Here is a 27,345-nt window from a genome sequence, read left to right as displayed (position 1 = left end):
ATTATCTTTATCTCAAATTTTGATTCTGTGGCTATTGTGTTCTAAGCCATGTTTATAGCAGAATTCTGTGTTGATGCAAATGTTCAGTATCTACTCTCCAATGTGTAGCCACTGCACTAACCAGTTGTTTCTTTTGAGCATTGAAATGTGGCCGATATCACTGAGGAACTGAAGTTTCATTTTATTTAATTCAAATTCAAATAGCCACATGTAGCTAGTGGCAGCTATATTGGACCCGTGTTGTTCTGGAGACTTTGCTAATCCGAAAGTCTAATTTCATGTGCTTTTCACTTAATTTTAATATTGAAAGTTTAATGTTTATATAAAACTAACCACTTCAAAAATGTATGTTTGAATCATTACATTTATGAATTATTTCTCTTGAAGATAGCATACAAATAAGATTTCATAAAAAATTACTGAGGTAGTGAAATAAGTCAGAATGAAAAAGAATATTGGATGGTTTCACTTATAGGAGGAACATAGGGCAACCGTACAAGGGATCAGGAAGAAAAAAAAGATAAAACTAGCAGGGAAACTATAAATCCAAGACATTCATCAGGGGAGGGAGAGGGAGAAGGAGCAAAATGGGAGGGAAGAGAGCACAAGGGGATATTTTGATGGTTCTCGGGTGACTTAGGTTGTGGGACTATCATGGGGATTACACCTCAGAGGAGAAATCAAACATTGTACAAAAACGAACAATAATGTAATATATATATTTATATATTTATACATATAAATAAAAATTACTGAGTTAAAAATGATTGGGAAGCTGCTTTTGGCTTATATTAACATATACACTCAATCTATTTGTAAATATGGTTTCCATTTTTGATGAAGAGCTTTGCTCTTGAGGTACTGATCATCAGTGCTACATGTACTAGTTGTATAACAGTAAACTTGTTATTTATGTAAGTTCTCATTAGCATTTGCTGCCTAGCTCATGGCTACATGCATGATTCAGTGGTTGCATCACTGATATTTGAGGGTAAGCCAGTATTGGATGTAACTAGCCAGAAATAGTAGGGCAAACGTTCGCAACTGAAGCTGCTGCTTCAAACTAACCTAGACCCTTCTACCCTGAATCTAGTTACTTTTCATAGTTTATATTCTGCTTAAGGACATGTTTCATTGACAAAGCTACAGTAAAGGAGTCCTGCTTATTCTTCAATGTTTAAACTTTAGTAAACTAACCAGTAATTTGGGGATCTATATACTTATGACTAATGTCTTTTTCCTTGTTAGTTTGGTGATCCCATTGACTGTGATTTCAGCATTAAGGCAGTATTTCTGCTGCCCTCATTCCTCATAGTTAGCTTTCACACAGGATGCTGCAGACAAAGGATCAAGAGTCCCTTTCTTCTCCCAGAAGTGAACACATACTCAGGAATTGTGTTTTCCATTTCCTTTCCCCTTGAGTAATTTGACAAAAAGTAGTCCCAGTGCAACCCTGACAAGTGAATTTTGGAGCCACTGAAATAATTAATGTTCTGAGAATGACTGGAAAAGATGTAACTGATCAGAGAAGATGTTGGTTTATTTACAGTGCTTCCACTTTGAGAATAGTGGGTAATTTAATGTCTTGATGACATACTCCAAAACAGACTAAATTAAAATTGAGTTGAATTTCTATTAACAGGGCTAAGAACTTTATAATAGTAGGGGATCAGAAGTGGGAAGTAGAATTTAATTTCAAGATTACTGGGTGAATTTGGTGTGATGACCACTTGTAAATATTAAACTTAAAAAATATTCTTACATTTATATGGCAAGTTAAATACCATCCTGTGGCCACTTACTGTTTGTTGTTGTCTGGCACCTTGAAATTAGCTCATTCAGCTGGTCTAAAATGTGATTACAGACAAGTGAGACATTTTATTGCAACCGCCACTCTCTTTTTCTTTCTCTCAGACTGTTAAGAATTTGTGGGAGTGGTTCACAAATTTACTTATGGTTTTATTAGTCCCAGAGACAGGAGCAGTGGGAGAGGTGTTTAAAATTTTGAAAAAAAAAGTAGAATGATAAAGTGGTCAGAACACTGATAAAATATTGGCAGTGTCAGGTACAGGCAGAAAATTCCCTAACCCAACTGGATTCTTAAGACCAAGTGGGCAAACAGGTAGCATCAGACAGATTAGGTGGAGAAAAGGTCAAAAGTTAACAATTACATGGATAATTTACGTAGTTGTTGATTTTAAAGACTTATGGAGCTGATCTAGGTTGTTTATCCTGCATTTTGGGACCTGCAGCACCAAAGAGAGTGGGGTGGAGGACTTTACATTTTTACCTGACATACAAGAAGGGGGTGCTTCATCCCTGCTCTGAGAGTAAAGATGAGATGGTTAGAGAAGTCATATTCACTGATAAGCCTTCAATTAGGTGAGGCTCCCCTGCAAACTGTATTCTTCTAGGTCATTAAAGGGGAAGCAATGATTGCTTCTACAGTTAGGAAAAGGACAGAAGTTCAGGATGTGATGATTTCTCTTTGATTTGCTAAGAGTGAGGAACAGAAGCTTCTCAGGCACAAGTGATATCATTGCTCTTAGCTTAAATACTCTAATTGCCATGGCAGAAAATCTTGAGACTGTTTCGGAGAATTTTAGTGTGATCTGATTTCAGTACCTTCAGCTAGAAACTTTATTTCTAAAGGTGATTTTAAGAGATACTTGAAAAGAAGAGGAAATTGACTAATAGTTTGCTGTAGATGAAAGAAAAGGTTAACCTCATTAATTAAATTAGGTATCTTTCTCCTTACACCTCTTTGAGAATGACAGTTCATTAGCCAGAAACTTAGTATAGTTTGACTTGCACTTTTCCCTTTCTAAGAGTATTAATTTCGGGTGGTCCAACACTATGTACTAGTTTAATACACATATTTAAATAAGTTTAGAGGTAGTGTAGTATAATACAACACTGAGATTTTGGTTTTATACTTAAGTTTAAATACCCACTCTGCCACTTATTACCTAACATGAGCAAATTGCTCAATTTATCTAGATACTGATTCACTAATTTATAAAATAAATATGATAATATTCATTTCCAGGGCTGGTCAGAAGAGGAAAGACAATGTTAGGTGTCATCTCACACTCCTTTCTTACACTATTTTGGGATGTGAACTATATTAAATTATCTCTTTTCCTATCAAGCAATATTTTAAGTTTTGAAAATGAGAAGAAAGGATTTATGCTATTATCCACAGATGGAAACTAATTGTATTTAAAAACAAGGTGACTTACACATTAGCTTTGCTTTAAATGCTTTAATATTTTATAGCCTTGGGTTTTTTACAGATAGTACTATGGCAAAATACCTAATACAAAAAATATTTCCAGAGGAGATTGTCTTTTTACACACAGTTGTTTTCCGTGTATTATGATGAATCCTTAGAGTAAGTATGTTTGTACAATTATTAAATAATATGTTGTTTTCACCATCTTTGAACAGGTCATTTCTCTATGGTTATAAAGGTTGCCCTGGTTGCCTCATTTCAGTTTGCAATACTGTCAGACTTACTCTGCTAATTTAAGAGGGGTAGATATGGATACTTTATTTCCTAAGGAAAATAAGAAAATTATAAGTTAACATTTAATCTATCTCATGCTTGTTTTATTTCCTTTGAAAGTGGTAAGCATAGTTAAATCACTCTTATTGCTGTTTTCATTTTGCATTTAAACCTCTTTTCTTCCTCTTTACCAGGCTAGAGTGAAGTGGGTGAGAAATTTCCTTGTCTATAGCAGTGCTGCGCCTGGATGTGATAGCTTAATCTCTCTTATCACAAGTCTCATTGATGTTTACTTAGAACAGCAGCTGGAAGTCTGCTTTATGTATGGCAACCTTTCATAAAGTTTATTCTTGGTAATAAAAGTTCCGGGGGCAAGAGCCAGGCTATTATAAGAGAATCCTCTTTCTGAACAAGGGTATTTTATTTTGTCAGCTGAAGTTAGTGTTTGAGTATTTTGTACTCGTGACAGTAAGCTGGTGAGGAAGGCAATCTATTTCTGAAGTGTTTTTTTTTTTTAATCACTATCAAGAAATTAATGGCTTTTACTAGAAATGAGAATTCCACTATAAGACTTAAGTCACTTAAGTTGTTAACCAATATATTAACCTGTGAATTTTCAGTACCAACAAAAGAAAGTATGTATGACTATAATAACTTTGAACACTTTTACTTGTTTTATGTGTTTAAACTTTGACCTTTCAGTTGTCAACAGCTAAAAATTAGGGAACACATCACATTCAATTTTCATCTTCCTGTGTTAATAAAGTTTCAAGCATAGAAGTTAACATTGATTCTTAGTAATCCAAATGACATTTCAAGCATCTACTTTGTACCTTAAATGATGCTTCAGTTATGGATCTTTTTTTTATTTAATAGCTTACCTTGTAATTTTAATTAGGTGGAATGTAGAAAATCACAGGAGGACCAGAAAAAACAATATAGGTGGTTGTATTTTATGATAATGACAAAAGTACTGTTGACATTTTACCTTGTCTTATTCTAGCCTGCTGTATTTACATACTACTTTTACATGCATTATCTAATTAGAACTTTAGGACTATCATGTGATTAGGTACTGAGGCCAAGAAAGATGAAATGATTTGCCTTCATTTACTTGAAGTGGTAAATCTTAAACTGTTTGAACCCATATTTTCTGACTTATCTAAACAGTGAGATTCTTGACTTTTTGGGCTCCCAAAAGAGCCTTGTAGTTTTTTAAATTAGAATTTATTTTTGATATATTGATAGCTTAGTAAATTTTATTATTTGATTTCTAACTTGATGAAAATAGAGTGATCAATTAAGGACTACTTGTTAGTGGTAGTCAAATTGCCAGCAGCAGTGAGGGATAGACACTAACACAAAACATGATTCAGAAAAGCTATAAAACCAACATAAATCAAAAAGCATTGGGCGATGGTGCCACTTTGTCAAAGGGTGTAAAGTCTGGGCCTCCCCGGTGGCGCAGCGGTTGAGCGCCGGGCTGCGAAGCTGCCTGCAGCCTCTGCAGCGCCGGTTCGATCCCCGGCCGCTGGGTGAGGGTCCCACATGGCGCGCAGACCTCTCCTGCCGCCCGCTGCTCCCCTCAGCAGTGTATTTCGTCGGTCTGTCTGTTCTGTTCCCTACTCTGGCTCTGGTGAATTCTCTCACCCTCCCGCGCTTCTGACTGTACCCAGTGCTTGTATAAATAAATTAATAAATCTTTAAAAAAAAAAGGGGGGTGTAAAGTCTGGTATGTTTTAGTACATGACAAGTATTCAAGTTATACCATCAAATAATAGATTCCTTAGAAATAATTCTTCTGGAGAAATTTACATGAAGTATGTTTCACTAAAAAATACTTGCTTGCTGAATTTGGAAAATTAACTGACTTTAACTTAATTCTTTAGATCTTGGATAAAGAAAACAGTACTATGTTAACCACTTATAAATCTAAGATTTGTGCTAATGGTATTTTTATACTGATCTGATCCCTGTTAATTCAATATGACAGTTTCAGCTCAAAGTTAGTCAACTTTGAGCTGATTTAATTAAAATTCACCAATTTTAATTATTTGAAACTTTTGTTTCTAACCCTCCTAAATATCAGAGTCATTGTCTCTAGTATGGAATTAATATCTTAGCCCTTCCTGTGACAGAGGTCAGAGAGAAACCACTTGAGGGTACTTGTCAGTTCAGGGGGAGTTAAGAGTACTGCATTAGGAATGACCATTGAGACCTAAAGGTCTGAAGCAAGCAGACAGCGAACCTTCTACAAGGGTAAGGAAAACAAAAAACTTGTGATTTCTCATAGGTAGGTTTGGTTTGATGTCCCCCTTCTTTCCTTTCTCTCTCTGAATAAGGAGCTGTCCCCTTTTTTTTCTTTTTTTTTAATACAAAAGAGAAGGTTTATTATTAAAAAAAGGAAAGGACGCTTGCACAGACACAAGTGGGCAGGCTGGGGAGGAGAGCTGCCAGGAGCTGTCCTCCTTATTTCTCCCTTACGATTTCATTTATGGCTTGTTTCCCTAGCTGTCTCTTTACAAAATAATGCATCTAACTTTATTTTAATAAACTATAATTAAAATTAATAAATAAATACTGAAAATGGATAGACATTGGGGTATGAGTCTTAGACTTGTGATATGTGTAATTTCTCCATGCATGAAAGTACTTGAATGTACTTGTTTTATGGGTGGATTTGAACTTTTTTATTAGTTGAAAATTTGATATGTTGGTGAGATCTCTATTGCTATAACTCTATAAAGTAATTCCATCCTCCCCACTAAAGCCTCCTTGTTCAAGAACGTTTGTGCTTACAAGAGTCTTTTATTTAAAAAAATCCTTTTTTCTGACCTCAGAAATGTTCTTGACTTTGTTTGCTCCTGCCCTTTCCTTCACTTATTTTTCCATATGTTGACTACAGTCACATTCATTTATTGTTAGGAAGTTTATTAAATATAAACACACATTTAAAAAATTTTGAGTCCATGCTTCAGTTATTCATTAGAATTGTTACGAAACATTTGAATGAGGTCACAGTTAAAAAAATGCCATTTTTGTGGTGAATATGTTAGTGCTAACAAACACTAGCCACAAAACTTAAAAACTATTTATAATAATAAGTTTATTTAATAAATGCTTCTGGATTCTTCTGGGTTCTTGCATAGTTTTGATTAGGTAGTGCATGAATTCTTTTTTCAAGAAATTGAGATCTGAGATACAGAAATTGATTTTAAGTTCCATCTTCTTGAACTCTTACTTAGAAAAGATAAATGAAAAGCTAAGACTGAAAAAATAAGATATTAAAAATTGCTTTCAGGATCATGATGGCATGTTATATAGATCATTGTGCGTTGCCTTTCTCCACTGAATTTTACTAAACTGAATTTAACACCTGCTTTCCCCACCAAAGCTTAGCTGTATTTAAAAACTATGTTCATTGTTGATTCCAATGTTATTTAAATGTTGACATTTTGATTGTTGGCACTTTAATCATTAATCACAATTTTAAAAGACCTTTTTTTAAAAGTAGTTTTACTAAGTAAAATTGAAGGGTTTGTACTTGGTGAGTTTTTAAGATTCTTTTAAACTGTAAAATGAAGTGATTGTGTGATAAAAGTGTTTTCTCTGTAAGAGCCTCTTTAGTGCCTGCTTTCTTCTCTGTGTGTCTGGGGCCGTGCAAAGACATTAAAACTTGTGTACTTAAAGATTTGGGAAAGGTGAAGCATTTTTATACTAAAACAAGTATATTTTTAAGTAGAATTGCGTGTGTGTGTGTGTGTGTGTGTGTGTGTGTTTGAACTAAACCAGGCATTTCAACAGTTCTTTTATTATTGTTGAAGGCTGCTTAATCTGTCCTCATTGTACCACCCTCCCTCTAACTCCCCAGGGAATTTTCTGCTTCTGTTCTCTGTTGCTAGGATTTCCTGGTGTGAAAAAGTCTGAAAAGTTGCATATATATTAGTTATACAGTCATGCTTATTTTAGTTGAAATTAAGAGACAGATAGGAATTTAATTCATTTCTGCTTTTTTTAAAGGAAAATTTTAGACACACAAAAATAGGCAAGTTGTATATTGGTTACTCATGTAACCATCATTAAGCTTCAACTCATGCCACTCTTTAGGAATTTAATTTTTTGTGTATTTCCCAAGATTTGCCAAGATAAGCATCTGTAAGGTCAAGGTACTGACATCAGAAGCATTTCTGAACAAAGATGTTGCAGTTGGTGGGTGGGTAGACTCTTCAGCTGTTGTATAAGCTTGCATAAATAGTATCATCTTGACTTTAATCTTCCCCTTGTTCAGAGGTAGTGTGCATATTTCTGTTTAACCCCTGGAAATTTGCCAAATTAATTTGTATCCATCCTTGGCACCTTCACTCTAAATGTTACATGAATAAAAGCAGTAAATCGATATTAGCAGTCTATTGAATAGAGCCATTGAGAGGGAAAATCATTATCTTCCTTAAAATTTTTTTGTGTATTACCTGGTTAATATTTTGAAAACTATAAAATCTGTGTCACTTTTTATCTTTTTGGGAATACAGATATCAGAATATAAAATGAGATAGACCTGGGTTCAAACCTCACTCCAAATCTCACTTCTTTTTTTTTTTAAATTTATTTATTTATGCATACAAGAACTGGGGTACAGGCCAGAGGTGCGGGGGGTGAGAGGACTCACCAGAGACAGTGGGGGACAGAACAGGCAGACTGACTGAAATACACTGCTGAGGGAAGCAGAGGGGAGACAGGAGAGGTCTGCCGCGCCATGTGGGTTTCTCCCTGACTGGCCGGGGATTGAACTCATGCTGCAGAGGCTATGAATTGCTTCATAGTGCAGTGCCTAACCCCTTGTGCCACCAGGGAGGCCCTCACTTCCTTTTTTAATATAAAAAGGACATAGCAATCATTGTTTGAGTTAGGTAATACATTCAAAATTAATTATCTTAAAATATCATTTGCACTGTATTATGTATGAGTTCAAGTCTTAAATGGATTTTTCTCAACTGGAGTTGAGAAAGTACTATTACTTTATTATTTAGAAAGGAAAACTAATAACCTAATATTTGCCATATCTAATTTTTGACTGGTAGGTATAAGATCTAAAGATGTAGTAGAAGATCTAATAGAAAGTATTTATGTTTGAACAAATGTTCTGTTGAAGCAAAACACTGGAAAAAGTAGTGCCTCACTATTATTTCTTATCAAATAATTACAGCAAACTCTGGCCTGTTCTATCCTAACTGCACTATTGAGTGAATTCTCAAGTTCAAGCAAAACTAGTAACATTGGACTAAGTATGGAATTCCATGGTAACTGCAAACGAATTTTTCAGGTATGTTTCCCTTATATTTTAATTATTAGATTGTTCATTTTTTACTCAATCTGCTCCTAATGGAGTAAGAATACTTTATCTAGTTGAATGGTAACCAGTACTTGAGGATTTGTGGTGTGATTGCAAGGATACAGTAAAGTGATAGATTTGGTGAACATAGTTGACAATTTAGAATACTTGTTTGATATTAGTCTAAATAAAACAAAAAAAAATGCTTCTGTGAAGATCCTAAGTTTATTGTTTTGCTCTGTGTTTAGATGTAACCAGTTCAAATGGTGGGACTCTGTCGGCCTTAAAAATAGGCCTGGCAGAATGCCAAAGAGCGCTGTGTATTTAAAATGTTATTGCAGATGGTGTGGCCTCTTTGTCGCCTATGTATTGTTTGGCTCTGAAGTAGAGTTATGTGAACAAGTTGGCTTCAGTCTGAGGGCTCTGCACTATAGCAGCTGGCCCCTTCCAGCTTGGAGTGGTTGTCAAAGACTGACTTCTCTACAGCGTTCCATGTATATTATAGTATATGTGGCCAGATTGTTGTCTTTTGAAAGCATACTGTGATGAAAAATACGAGCAGAGCAGAACAGAAAATGTAAAGTTCTTAAGGAAATAGTGTTTTCCTTTGGAAATGTTAAGGTTTTTATTAAATTGTGTTGTTCTTCTACAAGGGACTATATTTTGAATAAGCTTTTGATATAAAAATATGTGTAACATATACTATAGGAAGAAGACCTTCGTCAAATCTTCATGTTAACTGTTGAAGTTCTGCAAGAGTTCAGCAGGCGCGAAAACCTCAATGCTCAAATGTCTTCTGTATTTCAGCGTTATCTTGCACTTGCCAATCAAGTCTTGAGCTGGAACTTTCTTCCTCCAAATTATATCCTTTTAACAACTGAATAATTTTTTGTGATAATTTTCCTAGGTGATATAATTATGACTGGAGCACTTTATCATCAGTCATAATTAAGGTTTATAAATAATTTTTCTCACCCCATGTAGGTTTGTAAAAACATGTTGGAAAAATAAGTCTTTTTAGAAACAATTTTCTTTTATGTTATAATTCCTCAATGCAGTGGACTACTAGAACATTTTAAATTGTATTTACAACTCTGTGCAGAATGGTTGAATAAATTGGAAACATTTGGTAGATGATGGGACTGTTGCTACAGAATAGTATTCTTGAGGTAAAGGGAAAAGACAGGAAGTGCATTTTATCAGGAAACTGATTCTCTTTGTAACGTGATTTAGATTGAATTTTGAGCTGACATTCTTTAAAGCTAGTTTGGACTTTTCTGGTTTGGTTTTTGTGAATGATATTGTTTAAGTGTAGATGGTAAGCTTATCCTTTGATAAGTTTATTCTTTGAAGGCCTTTTCCAATATAAAAATATGGTAATTTCATTTTTGGCAGATTATTTTAGTAATATAAAACAATTTAAATAGGTTATATTATCTTTTTTTTAATCAGGTACTAAAGTTGGGATATATTTATATTTTAGAAAGTTATTTCATAAAGTTTGTGTTTTGCTACATTTGCTGATTGAAAGGAATAATAAATAGTATATAGATACTCATTTGTATCATTGTTGAGTCCAACAAATCTAGATTCAAGTCTCAGTTCATCTTAGGTAAGTTATTTATCTGAGGTCTTAGTTTATGCCAAAAGTATTATGGGTAGGTGTGGATTGTTGAGTTAATTAAATGAAACAGTACATTTAAAACACTTAAGAATTAACCACTATTTATTGTGCTCTTACTGGTCTATTTGAATAGAGCAGTTCATCAGCTAGCTATCTTTATTATCTTCTTCTTGATCTAATATATTCCTTATGGTATAGGATACTGTAGGAAATTTAACCTGTTCTCGATGTCTTTAATCCATCCTTTCTTGGGACAAAAAGGGTTAAATATCTATTTAGGAGACAAAGATAGTAAGAAAATGAATCATGTCAAAAAAGTAAGGTGAAACATTTCTCTTTCAACAGAGGAAAGAGCTACTACATTCATATACAAAGAAATTAGCTAATTATTTATGGCTAGTGAAATTGTGGGATTTTAAAGGACCAAGTGGGGTGTAACTTTTTCTTCTATTTTCAAGCTAATATATATTTTTAAATATTTTATTTTATATAATTCTTACATCATTTTTCATTTTTGCACAATGTATGCATTTTCATTTTGGTTATATTCCCCATACAATTGCACCTCCCCTTACTTTGATCTTAATCATTCCTCTCCCCGCCCCCGCCCCCCCTAGTGTGTCTCTGGTTTATAGTTGCTTGTTGATTTTGATTTTTACTTTGTATTGATTAGTCTTTTTCCTGGTCCCTTATTTAGGTTTTCTAAATTCCTGCTATGAGTGAGACCATCCAGTATTTTTCTTTTTCTTTCTGACTTATTTCGCTGAGCATGATTCCTTCTAGCTCCATCCATGTTGCTGCAAACTGCATGTGTTTATCTTTTTTGATTGCTGAGTAATATTCCACTGTGTATATGTACCACATCTTCTTGATCCAGTCATCTATTTTTGGGCATTTGGGTTGTTTCCAAAGCTTAGCTATTGTAAATAGTGCTGCTATAAACACAGGGGTTCATGCTAATATATTAATGTAATGGAAAATTAACTGTACAAAATGCTGGATAGGAAAGTGAGTCTCTGACTCAAAACCTAAGTTCTCCAGTTTTCTTTCCCAAAGGAACCATGATCAGTTGTTGCTTTGTGGTGCAAAGCTAACATGAAGTTAATCAATAGTCTCTAATCATCTTCTCCTAACAATCAGTTTTATATTTTCAATATATTATTTTGGTTGTTAAGAGGCAAGAATTTCTTATGTTTACATTAAAATAATTTCCCCATTGAATGTCACAATATAATTTTGCTCTAATCTTTGTTAATAAAAAAAAAGTCACAAAACTTTCTGTTTTAGAGAAAATGTAGTTGGCTGAAGAGTGACTGTTTCATAAAAGGAAACAGTTCTCTAGGAATTTAGAAACAAAGTTTGTTTGAAGATACACTTAAGTATTTTACAAACATTTTAAATATTTGTTAAATATTATAAAGATTTCAAGAAAGCTTTGGAAAACCTGTCATAGAAAAACAATAATCACTACTACCCTGTTGCCAAAGGAAATAATTCCTTGTTTAAAGAAAAGTAGATTTTAATCTTTCTTGCTTATATTCTACTTTAAGAATTACAAGTTGGGCCTCCCCGTTGGCGCAGCAGTTAAGCGCTGGGTTGCGAAGCTGCCCGCAGCCTCTGCAGCACGGGTTCGATCCCTGGCCGCTGGGTGAGGGTCCCACATGGCGCGCAGACCTCTCCTGCCGCCCGCTGCTCCCCTCAGCAATGTACTTCATCAGTCTGCCTGTTCTGCTCTCCGCTCTGGCTCTGGTGAATTCTCTCATCCTCCCGCGCTTCTGACTGTACTCAGTCCTTGTATAAATAAATAAATAAATATTTTTTTTTTAAAAAAAAAAAAGAATTACAAGTGATTTCCTATGTGACTTTTGATGTTTGTTGGCTAACTGAACTACATAGTTAAGTAGTCCTTTCTTTAAGTGGATTAGGAGGGCCTCCCCGGTGGCGCAGCGGTTGAGCGCTGGGTTGCGAAGCTGCCCGCAGCCTCTGTGGCGCCGGTTCGATCCCCGGCTGCTCCCCGGCCACCGGAGGAGGGTCCCACATGGCGTGCAGACCTCTCCTGCCGCCCGCTGCTCCCCTCAGCAGTGTACTTCGGTCCTTCTGCCTGCTCTGCTCCCCGCTCTGGCTCTGGTGAATTCTCTCACCCTCCCACGCTTCTGACTGTACCCAGTGCATGTATAAATAAACAAACAAACAAACAAATAAATAAATAAATAAAACATGCCTCTATTTAAAAAAAAAAAGTGTAGGAGGAAAAAAAACATGGCAATGAATTAAAGTTGCATTTTTTGTGGTTAAAGAAATTAGTTCCAAGGAATCCAATTTGTTAATTAATGAGAAATCTGTCATTTCATCAGTGGGGAGAAAATTAATAATTTTGTACTTTAGACAGGATCTAATGATCAAACTTAACATATTTAATATGTTTTAAGTTTATGGTTTTTTGAAATATGATTTATCTTTTAGGATAAGCAGATGAACAGCAAGTAGATCTTGTAAAATGTGTTGTATATTTTGTATCAAATATATTTGATCATTATTTAGAGTGGCATTATGTTAAATAAGATTATGTTAAATTATCGTTATCCATCCCTATTCATAATTTTTGTAATCTACTTTCCTTTTTTGTATCTCTGTATTTGCTGTAATTTTAACATTCAGAAATACTGTAATTCAAAGAATTCCCATATGCCCCTTATGAAGATTCATCAATTGTTGACATTTTGTCTGCTTTATTTTACTTCTGTTCACACATACATGTACATATGTACATGTTTGTGTACATGCATGTAGATACTTAAGCACATTTTCATCTCAACCATTTGGGAGCATTTGTCCACATTACATCCATTTACCCTTGAATACTTCGTGTATGTTTTTCTGTATGTTTTCCTGTGATGAAGAGTTTTAATGTTGCACTGTGGTTCTTATAGGAGAATGTCTTACAAAACTATAGTACAGTTTTAAAAATCAAGAAGTTTAGTGTTAATACATGCTATCATCTGATCTACAGCCCATATTCAAATTTTGTCATTAGTCTCAATGTCTTTATAGCTATTTTTAATGCTTTGTATTTAGTTGTCCTTGATCTGGAGCAGTCCTTTATTTTTCTTTCATAGACTTGACATATTTGAAGTGTATAGGTTAATAACTTTTAGAAATGTGCTTAAATTTGTGTCTTTCTAATGTTTCATCATGATTAGATTCAGATTTTTTTTTTACTTTTTTTTTTTTAATAGAGGCATGTTTTACTTATTTATTTATTTGTTTGTTTGTTTTGCTTTGTTTATACATGTACTGGGTACAGTCAGAAGCGCGAGAGGGTGAGAGAATTCACCAGATCCAGAGCGGGGAGCAGAGCAGGCAGAAGGACCGAAGTACACTGCTGAGGGGAGCAGCGGGCGGCAGGAGAGGTCTGCGCGCCATGTGGGACCCTCCTCCGGTGGCCGGGGAGCAGCCAGGGATCGAACCGGGGCCGCAGAGGCTGTGGGCAGCTTCGCAACCCAGTGCTCAACTGCTGCGCCACCGGGGAGGCCCAGATTCAGATTTTTTTTTTGTAGTAATACTATAGCAGTGATACTGTAATTTTGTAGTAATACTATAGCAGTCCCTTTCAGTACTTTGTGGCAGGGAACACAGTATGTCATTTTACCATTTGGGGTGATAAAGTATTGGCTTGAATCACTTGATTATGGTGGTTCCTGACATTTCCCCAAAACCTTCCCTTTCCTTTTATAATTAATAATTTGCCATGTTATACTTACAGACTATATAAATATTCTTTCTCCTAAATGTTTCACTGATTAGCTCTAGCTTGCATTGGTGATTCTTGCCTGGATCAGTTGTTACAATAGTTGTAAGATAGCAAACCTTTTGCATTTATTTGGCAGCATTTCCCCATTAGGAAGTTTTCTTATTTATTCATTCTTCTATTTGCATCAGTATTACTCACAGGTTCTTATTCTTTGGAATGGATTGTTATCTGTTCCTATCATTCATTATTTTGATGCCCATATTGTTCCAGCTTTGATGTCTGCCAGTGACCTCTCTGTCCTTTTGATTTGTCCTACTATTAAGTTTCTACTGAAATGACTTAGGCTTAAAGTTTTAGGGGTGAATAATTTTAGATGTTGCTGACTAAAATAAAAGACAAAGGATTTATTAGATAATCAAAGTGAGGATTTCCACCACCATGCAGTCAGATGGAATTTAATCTGTGAGAACTGTTCAGACAATCACAAATTGAATGTATATAGATAGGAACAATGAGTCATTGACATCAAAATGTAATTATTTTGTGGGGCAGGGGAGGGTTTCTGTTTTCCTTCTGTAGGCTTAGATTTTTCCATTTCCTCATTGATCTTGACCAAAAAATTTGTTTATGATATCTATGTGAAGAGGAGGACAGTGCTGGGGTTTAACCACTTCTCTACTACTAAAGTATGCACTGGAGATACAGGACTGGGTTTCCATTACTTGTCTTTTTTTTTTTTTTTCTTTTTTTTAAAAGAATTATTTATTTATTTATGACTACAAAAACTGGGGTACAGGCCAGAGATGTAACTTTGGTTTTTATTGGGTGTTGAAAGGCTAGTTTACCTGAAGGTAGTAGATTTTTGCATAGGCTACTTCACAGAATAAGATTGAGTCTGTTCTGACTTCAGGTTTTTGGGGATGGTTTATTTATAAAATGTTCTTAATGTTCTATGATGAATCCATTCTAATTATTTTAAAATTTTACTTGACATGTATAGAACTTTAAATTGAGCTCTCTTAAAGAAAATCTCTGTACTGAAGCACTGTATCTGTGATTTTGCTGAAGATAGTTTTCATTGCAGTGATAATTGGCTATTCTTTATAATAGCTTTAATTTTTATTTTTTGAAATGTAATTGTTATATTTAAAAATTAAATTAAATTTTTATTTATTTTACCTAAATAGTTGCGATCTCTGTTAATATGTAACTCAGTTGCCCTAACAGCTTTTCTTAATTTGAAATACAAAAGCGTAATGGAAAGAGATATTGTTCATAAAACTCAGTGGTCTGTAATGTTAAATGTACATATTCAGCCCAGCAATTTTATATGTTGTATGTGTTAGGCATTATTTCTTGGGAAATGAAAGGATGCAAATACAGACCAAAATGTGCATTTGATTGCCTACAGGGAAATTTTGAGATGAAACTATTGAAGCTTTTAGAAATTTCTCAGAAATTTATGTAAAATATGACTATAAAAATGTTATGGCTCTCTGCAGCCTCTACAGCGCGGGTTCGATCCCGGCCGGCTGGCGAGGGTCCCACATGGCTGGGCAAACCTCTCCTGTCTGGCCTGCTGCTCCCCTCAGCAGTGTATTTCATCAGTCCGCCTGTCCTGTTCCCTACTCTGTCTCTGGTGAGTCCTCTCACCCTATCGCGTAAAAAAAAAAGTTATTGGGGATACCAATTGAGACTAGCACAACAGTGGAACAAGGATGTACAAAGAGTAGTGCTGATAAAAGAAATTTGAGTTTTAATGCTGTCATATTTATTGACTTGTTTTGTTATGATCTTAGATCAAAAATCTATACGCAGGGTCCTCCCCAATGGTGCAGCAGGTTGAGCACAGTGCTGTGAAGCTGTCTACAGCCTCTGTAGCGTGGGTTTGATTCCCAACCCACCAGGGAGATTCCCATATGGCGCAGCAGATCTCTCCTTTCACACCCACTGCTCCCCTCTGCAGTGCTTTCTGTCTGCCTGCCTGTTCTGCTCCCCACTCTGTCTCTGGTGAATCCTCTCACCTTCCCATGCCTCTGGCCTGTACCCCAGCTAGTGTATAAATAAAACATATTAAAAAAAAATCTATATGCATACAAAGTTACACTAAAGTAATGTAATTCTCCAACAGTCGTTCTCAGTAGGGGGTGATACTGTACACTTGAGATATTTGGCACTCTGGAGACATTTTAGTTGTCACAAGTAGTGAAGTGCTACTGGCAACTAGTGGGTACATACCAGAGAAACTGCTTAACATCCCACAGTGCACAACAAGCAGTTATTCTACCGAAAGTGTCAGTAGTCATTCACACAAAAATTTGTATATGAATGCATATAGCACTATTATTCTTAATAGGCAAAAAGTAGAAGTGACCTGAGTATCCATCAATTGATGAATGGGTAAATGTGTTTTACCCATATTACAGAATATTGTTAATAAAAAAGGAATAGTAGTACTGATATATACTATAATGTGGATAACATTTAAATGAAAGAAGCCATTTACATAAGACCACATATTATGTGACTCCATGTACATGAAATGTTCAGAGTAAGGAAATCTGTGGATAGTGGTTAGGGCCAGGGTAGTTGGAGGGAAATAGGAGGTGAAAACAGGGCCTCCCTGGGGTTAAGTCTCAGCACTATGGAGCTATAGGCAGCCTCTACAGCAAGAATTCAAACATGGCATAGCAGATCTCTCCTGTCTTGCCTGCTGCTCCCCTCTACAGAGTATCTCAGTAGATCCTCCTGTTCTGCACCCTAGTCTGTCTCTGATGAAACCTCTCAGTCTCTGGCACTTCTCGCCTACACCCCAGCTCTTGTATGTATAAATAAAATAAATCATTAAAAAAAAAGGAGGTGAAAATATAAGTATGTGGTCTTTTGGAGGTGATAAAAATGTTCTGAAATTACATTGTGATGGCTGTGTAATTATGAACCATTGAGTTGTTTGTATATTCCCATGAGTAAATTGTATAGTATGTGGATTAAGTCTCAACAAAAGCTTTAAAATATTACTCATATCTAGGGTTAGAAGTATTGCCAATTAGCCAATTACCCACTGTCGATAGGATGTTATGTTATGGAGGGAAATTAGAGGTGAAGATAAAGCTTTGAGAAATAATCCAATGTTAGGACCATTGAAGTCAGGGATAGGAAAAGTCATTCAAAGAGAAGAGTACCAATGTTAAGACTTTTAAGAAAGTGAGAACCAGGAAGAAGCAAAAGAGATTAAAGCAGGACACTTCAGGTAAGCAGAGGGGAGAACCAGATAGGACTCTTTGGTAAGCAAAGATAAATGAGTGTGTCAAATAGAAAAAGGCGTGGACATAGTCTATTGCATGTAGCATATAGATTGAAAATAAGCCTTTAGTTATAAATTGGAACATATATAATCATATTGAGATCTATTTAAGCAAGTGAATTTTGGTTTATTAATATATAAATTGAATTACTGATTTCCTTTCTATACATTTCAGTGTTGACAGGATTTTTTGTGTGTATCAGGAAGCTGTGCTTTACATTTTTTTTTTTAAGGATTTATTTATGCATACAAGAACTGGAGGGCCTCCCCTGGTGGCGCAGCGGGTGAGTGCTGGTTTGTGAGGCTGCCCGCAGCCTCTACAGCACTAGTTCGATCCCCGGCTACCGGCAAGGGTCCCACAAAAAAAAAAAAAAAAAAAAAAAACTGGAGTACAGGCTAGAGTAAAGTTGTTGGGGGTGAGAGGATTCTCCACAGACAAAGTGGGGAACAGAATAGGCACATTGACTGAAATACACTCCTGAGGGGAGCAGCAGGCGAGAGGAGATGTCTGCTGTGCCATGTGGGTAGCTCCCTGGCCGGGGATTGAACTTGTGTTGCAGTGGCTGCCGATACCTTCGTAGGTTGCGTCTTAACCCCTCACGCCACCAGGGAGGCCCAGGAAGCTGTGCTGTAGATTTAACAGTAAGAGCATGTGGGTTTAGTTCTTTCATGAATTAAGTTACATTTAGCCATTGGTAGAACTATACTTCCTACCTTGGTCGGTGTCTTTAGCGATTTTGGTCATTATTTCCATGGGACGAAAGGGTCTGTGTGACTCTATTATCATTAATGCAACATCTTTGTTCTACTGATAGTAGGCTGGTAGCACAATCTTTTTACATAAAGCTTGCATAACTGCTTGTCCTAAAAGTTCTTGTGGGAGATCCCAGGGATCAGTATCCACACTTAAGTTCAGTGACAGCCTGAGTCTGGTTTTTAAATTGCATGGAAGAGGGAACTATGCCTTTTCTTTTCACATCTGTTTTGGTTACTAGACAGTAAATAACCAACCTATTGGAATGTAATATAGAAGAGAGCTTGATAGTTGTAAGTTCATTGATCTAACCACCAAAAACAGTCATCTATATCTAAATGTGTAACATTGAACTGAATGGAATGTAATGGAAGTATAGTCTAGTTGGAGAAACCATTATTTAATGTAGCCTTTTAAAAATCACTTAGGACAGGGCCTCCCCGGTGGCGCAGCAGTTGATCGCTGGGTTGCGAAGCTGCCCACAGCCTCTGCAGCGCAGGTTTGATCCCAGCCGGCTGGCGAGAATCCCACACAACGAAGCAGACCTCTCCTGCCACCCGCTGCTCCCCTCAGCAGTGTACCTCGGTCCTTCTGCCTGCTCTGCTCTCCCCTCTGGCTCTGGTGAATTCTCTCACCCTCCCGCGCTTCTGACTGTACCCAGTGCTTGTATTAATCAATAAATAAATCTTTAAAAAAAAATCACTTAGGACAGTAAATATTCATCATTCTGCATCTAATTTGCTTCACAAAGCAGAAGTGGTGAGTTGGCATTTGCAGAAGACTTGGATTAAGATTTAAACTCATTTTGCAAGTTGATTCATTTTGTCTTTTCATTAAAATAATGGTTATTAATTGATAATTCATGTTCAAATATTTACATTTGGCGTTGATAAACAAAAGGCACATGTAAATAGCATAAAACTTAAGGTTCAAAAATACTGTATTTTTCCTTTTTTAAAAAATAGACATTGTGCCATATAGGTCACATATTTTATGTGTTTTTTTTTTTTAAAGATTTATTTATTTACTTATCCATAGAAGAACTGGGGTATAGGCCAGAGGTGCTGAGGAGTGAGAGGATTCAGCAGAGACAAGAGTGGAGAGCAGAACAGGCAGATCTACTGAAATACACTGCTTGAGGGAGCAGTAGGCGAGACTGGAGAGGTCTGCTGCGCCATGTGGGTCAGCTCCCTGGCTGGGGATGGAACTCTGGCCAGAGGTGATAGCGCTGAGACCTAACCCCTAGGCCACTAGGGAGGCCCTAGGTCACATATTTTAAATGTACAATTAAGGGAGTTTGTTCAGAGTCATGTAACCCTCACCTCAATCAATTTTAGGGAATATCACCCCCCAAAAGAACTCCAAACTCTTCAGTAGTTACTCCTCCCACTCCTAACTTACCCACCCCTACACAATGACAACTACTAATTCACTTTTTAACTCTTTAGATTTGTCTGTTCTGGACATTTTATTTAAATGAAGTTATACAATATGTGGGGTCTTTTCAGTTCTTTCACTTGGCATACTTTCAGTGTTTATTCATGTTGTAGCTTACATCAGCACTTAATTCTTTTTTATTGCAAATTATTCCATTCTATGGGCATACCACATTTTTTTTCTCTGTTCATTTGCTGATACTTGGTGGTCATTTGAATTTTCCCATTTTTTGAAAAATTGATAAGTGTTCAATATAGAATAATACTGTGGACATTTGTGCACAAGTTTTTGGGTAAATGAATGTTTCCATTTCTCTTGGATATATACCTAGGAATAGAATTGCTAAGTCATAGGGTAACACGACATTTAACATTTTGAGGTACTGCCAGACTGTTTCACACAGCAACTGATTATTTCACATTAACATTGATATGTATTAGGATTTCATTTTGTCTGCATTCTTGCCAGCACTTGTTACTGTTTTTCTGTTTATAACCATCCCATTTCATGTGAAATGGAATCTCATTATGGCTTAGAGTTTTAGATTTGCATTACCCTAGTGGTAAATGCTTTGAGCATCTTTGGTTATAACCATCTTTGTACAAATTTCTATGCAGATCCTTTGTTTTTAAAATCAGTTACTTGTCTTTTCAAAATTCTTGAGTTACAAATGTTTATTTTATATCTTACAAATATATTAAAACAAATCCCTTAGCAAATACATGATATTCCATTTTTTATTGCCCATTCTATGGGTTGTCCTTTTACTGATGGTGTCCTTTGAAAACAAGCTTATTATCTTTTTCTTTTGTTCATTTGTGCTTTTGATATGTTTAAGAGCTTTGATTAGCTCTATTTTTTAAAAATAGACTTTTAATTAGTTACTTTGTTTAGGTTTACAGCAATATTGAGTAGTCAGTAGATTTCCCATATGTCCCCTTTCTCCTCCACATGCATAATCTCTGACATTATCAGTGTCCCCCAGGTTCCCATGAAGTGAACATTTGTTGTAATTGATAAACAATACACATCAGTATCACCTGAAGTCCATAATTTACATTAGGGTTTACTCTTGGTGTTCTGTGGGTTTGGACAATGTTTAATGACATGTATTTACCATTTCTGTATCATTCAGAGTGGTTTTACTGCATAAAAATCCTTTGTGCTCCACCCGTTCATCCCACCACTCCCCAAAAACCTTAGTAGCAACTGCTCTTTTTACTTTTTCCATACTGTTGTATTTTCCAGGATGTCTATATTGGGAATCACATAATACATGCCCTTTTCAGATTGTCTTCTTTCACTTAGTTACATGTATTTAATATTCCTCCATCTTTTTACATGGCTTGATCAGTTCTTTTTATCACTGAGTAATATTTCATTGTCTGGATGACAGTTTACTTACCTATTTACCTTCTGACGGATGTTTTGTTTGCTTACAAGTTTTGTCAATTACAAAGAAACAATCATGTTCAGGTTTTTATGTGGACACAAGGTTTCAACTCCTTTGGTTCAATACCAAGAAGTGCATATGGTATTCTTGGGTCATATGGTGGGAGAGTGTCTTTAGTTTTGTAAGAAACTGCTAATATCTCTTCCAGAGTACCATTTTGCATTCCTACCAGCTATGAATGAGAGATCCTCTTGCTCCACACATGCTTGCTGCCTTTTGATGTTGTCTGTGTTTCAGATTCACCCATTCTAATAGATGTGTAATGATATCTTACTGTTTTGATAAGTGTTTCCCTGATGACATGATATTGAGGATTGTTTCATGTTCTTTTTTTAAAAAATATTTTTTCTTTAACTTTTTATTTTTGCGTAGACAAACTGGGGTGTAGGCCAGAGGTACGGAGAGGTGAGAGGATTCACAGGTGACAGAGTGGGGAGCAGAACAGGTGGATCTACTGAAATGCACAGCTGAGCAGGCAAGACAGGAGAGGTCTTCTGTACCTTGTGGATTAGCTCCCTGGCTGGGGAGTGAACTCAGGCCCTAGCAGTGATAGCACTGAGACTTAACCCCTAAGCCACCACAGAGGCCCCAATTTCATGTTCTTATATGCCATCTATATATTTTTAGTGAATTGTCTGTTAAGGTCTTTGACCCAATTTTTAATCCAGTTTGATTTTTGTGGGTATATTTTGGGTAATAGTCTTTATGAGAAATATCTTTTGCAAATATTTTTACCTACCTAACTTTAAAAAAATTTTATTTTATATAATTCTTACATCATTTTTCATCTTTGCACAATGTATGCATTTTCATTTTGGTTATATTCCCCATACAATTGCACCCCCCCTTATTTTGAAGCTAGTTCTCTCCCTTTCCCCACCCCCACCCCCACCCCCGGGTAGTGTGTCTCTGGTTTATAGTTGCTTGTTGATTTTGATTTTTACTTTGTATTGATTAGACTTTTTCCTGGTCTCTTATTTATGTTTTCTAAATTCCTGCTATGAGTGAGACCATCTGGTATTTTTCTTTTTCTTTCTGACTTATTTCTCTGAGCATGATCCCTTCTAGCTCCATATATGTTGCTGCAAACTGCATGTGTTTATCTTTTTTGATTGCTGAGTAATGTTCCACTGTGTATATGTACCACATCTTCTTGATCCAGTCATCTATTTTTGGGCATTTGGGTTGTTTCCATAGCTTAGCTATTGTAAATAGTGCGGCTGTAAACATAGGGATGCAGATGCCCTTTGGAATTACTGTTTCTGTGTCATTTGGGTAAATACCTAGGAGTGGAATTGCTAGTTCATACGGAAGCTCTATGTTTAGTAGGTCAAGAAATCTTCACACAGCTCTCCACAGTGGTTGGACCAGTTTGCACTCCCACCAACAGTGCAGGAGAGTTCCTTTTTCTCCACAACCTCGCCAACATTTGTTGTTGTTAGTTTTTTCAATATGTGCCATTCTCACTGGTGTGAGATGGTATCTCATGGTAGTTTTGATTTGCATTTCCCTGATTATAAGTGATGTTGAACATTTTTTCATAGGCCTGTTGGCCATTTGCATTTCTTCGGAGAATTTTCTTTTTAGCTCTTCTGCCCATTTTTTGACTGGATAATTTTCTTTGTTTTTGTTGAGTCTCATCAGCTCTTTGTAGATTTTTGTGATCAGTCCTTTATCATTAGTGTTGTGTGCAAAAATTTTCTCCCATTCGGTGGGGTTTCTCTTTGATTTGGTTATTGTCTCTTTTGCTGTGCAGAAGCTCTTTAATTTGATGTAGTCCCAGCTGTTTATCTTTGCCTTCACTATCCCTGCTTTGGGTGATGTGTCTGTAAAGATGTCTTTGAGGTGCATGTCATGTAGTGTTTTGCCTGTATTTCCTTCTATATATTTTATGGTTTCAGGTCTTATGTCTAGTTCTTTAATCCATTTTGAGTTGTTTTTTGTGCATGGTGTGAGGTAGTAGTCAAGCTTCATTCTTTTGCATGTAACGACCCAGTTTTCCTAGCACCATTTATTTATTTATTTATTTGTTTAAAAAAAATGTTTGTTTATTTATTTATACAAGCACTGGGTGCAGTCAGAAGTGCGGGAGCGTGAGAGAATTCACCAGAGCCAGAGTGGGGAGCAGAACAGGCAGACTGATGAAGTACACTGCTAATGGGAGCAGTGGGTGACCGGAGAGGTCTGTTTATTTTTGGATTTTCTGTTCGGTTCCATTGGTCTGTGTGTCTGTTCTTGTTCCAATATCATGCAATTTTGATGATTATGGCTTTGTAGTATAGTTTGAAGTCTGGGAGTGTGATGCCTCCATTCCCTTTTTTTTTTTTTCCAGGAGAACTTTGGCTATTCGGGTTTTTGGTTATTCCATATGAATTTCATCAATAATTGTTCTATTTCTTTGAAGAATGTCATTGAAATTTTTTTGGAATAGCATTGAATCTGTATATTGCTTTCCTACCTAATTTTTTTTTAACCTTAGTAATGTCCTCTCTCTTCTCCTCTCCTTTCCTTCCCTCCTCCCTCCCTTTCTCCCTTCCCCCTCCACCTCCTCTTTGTATAGAAGAGCTAAGGTATAGGCCAGAGAGAGGTACAGGGCATGAGAGGATTCAGAGTGGGGAGCAGAACAGACAGAACCTACTGAAATAGATTACTTAAGGGGAGCAGTGGGCGAGACAGGAAAGGTCTGCTGTGCTATGTTGGTTAGCTCCCTAGTGGGGCATCAAACTCAGGCCATAGAGGTTATAGCACTGAGACTTAACACCCCCCCCCACCCCGTGCCACTAGGTAGGCTTGATCATCTCATTTTCTTAATGTCGTCTTTTCACAGTGCAGAGGCTTTTAACCTGTATTAAGTTCAGCTTATCCATTCTTTCATGGGTTGTACCTTTGGTATTTTAATTTAAAAGTAGATATAATTTGGTTTTGGCAAAAGAAAATTTTAACTCAAATCTTTGGTGGAAAGCTAAATCATAATATAGGATTGTGATACAGAAGTTTCCTCTAAATTAGGATTTCCACTGGTGTCAATATTAGTATTTGGAGATTATACTTGGGAAAACATTTAGTTGAGGTAGTTCTTTATTTCCGAAGGACTTTAGGTTGCTTGAACTAACTGCTATCTCTACTGGGCTGTAAGTTCTGTAATATGCCAGAAAGAGGAATAACAGTTTTTGTTGTTACAAAAATTGAAGGTGACAGAGATTAAATATTTATTTATTTTTTAATTTTTTAAAGATATATTTATTTATACAAGCACTGGGTACAGTTAGAGGCGTGGGAAGGTGAGAGAATTCACCAGAGCCAGAGTGGAGAGTAGAACAGGCAGAGTGACGAAGTACACTGCTGAGGGGAGCAGCAGGCGGCAGGAGAGGTCTGCGCACCATTTGGGACCCTCGCCCGGTGGCCGGGGATTGAACTGGCGCTGCAGAGGCTGTGGGCAGCTTCGCAACCCAGTGCTCAACCACTGCGCCACTGGGGAGGCCTGAGATTAAATATTTAAAAAGAAAAACTAGGCTTTCCCTTACTTGTGAAACTATGATTTACTAATGAGGTAGGATGCAAAGAATATAGGAAGATGAAGAAATTAAAATATTTATTACTTTTGTAAAATATACATCTTTGCTACAAGATCTTCCTGTATTGTAAAGTAGTACTTATAAGAATAGGCAATGGTAGTTTTCAGAATCTCCATAGCTATTGTACGAGTCATTAAATAGTTTTTTTTTTTTTTTAATGTCAGTTACCACAACAAAATCATATCCTTGCTGAAGGTGTTAGTAGGTGAACTAGAACTATGCAGGAACTGGTTTAATTCCAAAGATGACTATTACTTGCTCTGCTAGTATGTGCTTAACTGATAATACTGTTTGTTGTTTGATATCTTAAGATTGTTTGCTTGAAACAGAAAATTTAAGATTTACCCAGTGATAGCAGCAGTGTGCGATCAAGCTCTATCCTTTTGACTGTTAGCCTAGTATGTGTTTTTCTGTGGTCATGTAGTTTGTAGAGTAGGGCAGGTGGTCCATTGTTATGCCCAATATTTCTCAGACATCGGTGAGCCCAAGCTGAGAATTTTAGAGCTAGATAGGATCATTGTGGTAGAAGGGTCTACGGAACAGAGTTAATTCTTCACTGTTCTATGGTGCAGTTGAATTTACATATGGCCTTAGATGATTTTTCAGGGAATGAACATAGCATTGAATTTGGATAACTTCAGATATCGAACCACCTGGAATTCTTGCTAAGAGAGTACTGCATCAGAAAAATTGTACTGTAACTCCTGGATTCTTATATTTACTGAAAACATGAGAGTGTGAAGTAAGATTAGATGTGGATGACAATTTTTTAAGTGACGCGAGTCTATTAAAAGACTGAAGCAGCTCTATATGACTTACTGGTTAAAGTCTATTTTGTTACAAATGAATTATTCTGAGTCAAATGTAGATTTAACTGAGTTCAGTGTGCATTTTAGAACTGTATAAAGCCATAGCTCAAGAAAATTCTGATTTGAATTTTGATAATTGTTAGCTTTTCACTAGTATCAATGTATTGTGATTCATACATCTCCTAAAATCTAACAAGTACAAAATGCATAAAATAAATAATTAGTAAATAATCACTTTATGATTTGTCTTTAATTGGTGATATAGTTGGGTAAAAAGATAAAATAATAAAATATTTAGATATTATGACATGTTAAAGTAGTACTATTTTATAAACAAAAGTTTATACTATTTTATAAACAAAAGTACTATTTTATAAACAAAAGTTTAGTACTATTTTATAAACAAAAGTTTTAAAGTTTTGAAACTTTAAAAAACCTGTATTATTAAAACCCATTTAAAAGAAACTTTAAATGTCATTTAAAAAATTATTAGGAATACAAGTGCTAGATTTCAGAATTTTAGTGTAGTCTTTTTGTTTTATCTTTCAAGTATTCCACATTAAGGATTTTCTGGGGGAGAAATGGTATTATTTTTGGGCCTTATACAGACAAAAATATTTAATTGAATTACTATTAGTGATTTGAATTCCTATTTGGAAATTAGTATTTCCAAATTCCTATTTGGAAATTCTGATTACTATGAATTACTAATTAATAGTTAATTGAATTACTATTAAATTTAAAATTGAATTTGTCCTAATTCTTTACATTATTTTGAATGTGTAGTTATCGTTTAGATCTGTATATGACTTTTACTCAATTGTTGTAATTCTACTAACTAGTTTTTTCAATTGAAAAGCAATACATGTACATTCATAGTAACCATGTTTCATGTAACACAATAGAGCCCTAGTAGTCTCCTGTTTAGAGGCAACAACTTCAACAGATTGCACAGTACAGTTAATCTAAAACATTTTTCTTATCACTATAGCATTGTTCTAAAATATTTGTTACATTTGTTACTATACTGTTCATTTTATATTTAAAAAGTATTCTTTAAATACTTTAGGGGATAACTAAATGTTCTTTTAGTAGAGAGAGAGTTTGTAATTGAGTTATATGGTTATGTCTATGATCTAAGCTGTGCATTTTTATTATGAAAAAGTGATATATTTAGTATTGGATTGACTGATAAAAAGAAGGTAGTTAAGTCTGCAGTGTTGTAGATTAATTCTTCAAAGAAATAAGGTGCAGAAGCCTTCCTGGTAGCACAAAGGGTTTTTTTTTTTTTTTTATAAATTTTATTGTTATATTCCCCATACAATTGCAGCCCCCCCATTCTGACCCCAATCCCTCCCCTCCCGCCCCCGCCCCCCTAAAAGTGTCTCTGGTTCATAGTTTTCTGTTGATTTTGATTTTCACTTTCTTATAGTTATTCATTTTCCTGGTCCCTTATTTAAGTTTTCTAGATTCCTGCTATGAGTGAGACCATCCGGTATTTTTCTTTTTCTTTTTGGCTTATTTCGCTGAGCATAATCCCTTCCAGCGCCATCCATGTTGCTGCAAATTGCATGTGTTTATCTTTTTTGAATGCTGAGTAATATTCCATGGTATATATGTACCACATCTTCTTGATCCAGTCATCTATTTTTGGGCATTTGGGTTGTTTCCAAAGCTTAGCTATTGTAAACAGTGCTGCTATAAACATAGGGGTGCAGGTGTTCTTTGGAATTGATGTTTCTGTGTCCTTTGGGTAAATACCTAGGAGTGGAATTGCTGGATCATATGGAAGCTCTATGTT

At 35.8% G+C, this 27,345-nt stretch overlaps 1 protein-coding gene across 2 annotated transcripts in view; it reads left to right on the top strand.

Annotated features, from left to right (window-relative positions):
* Positions 1-27,345, top strand: part of XPO4 (exportin 4) — a gene marked incomplete at both ends in the record, with an annotated part of 115,910 nt that overhangs the window by 33,674 nt on the left and 54,891 nt on the right. For both annotated transcript variants that reach the window (XM_084235210.1, XM_084235209.1), the window contains 2 exons: positions 8,712-8,828; positions 9,546-9,699. In XM_084235210.1, coding sequence (XP_084091336.1) covers positions 8,712-8,828; positions 9,546-9,699 — 271 coding nt within the window. The remainder of the gene's footprint in view (positions 1-8,711; positions 8,829-9,545; positions 9,700-27,345) is intronic.

The sequence above is a fragment of the Talpa europaea genome (assembly GCF_964194135.1).
Source record: "Talpa europaea genome assembly, chromosome: 6".
Classification (NCBI taxonomy): Eukaryota; Metazoa; Chordata; class Mammalia; order Eulipotyphla; family Talpidae; genus Talpa; species Talpa europaea.
The sequence above is the reverse complement of the archived record's forward strand: the minus strand, read 5'-3'. Positions and strand labels throughout refer to the sequence as shown.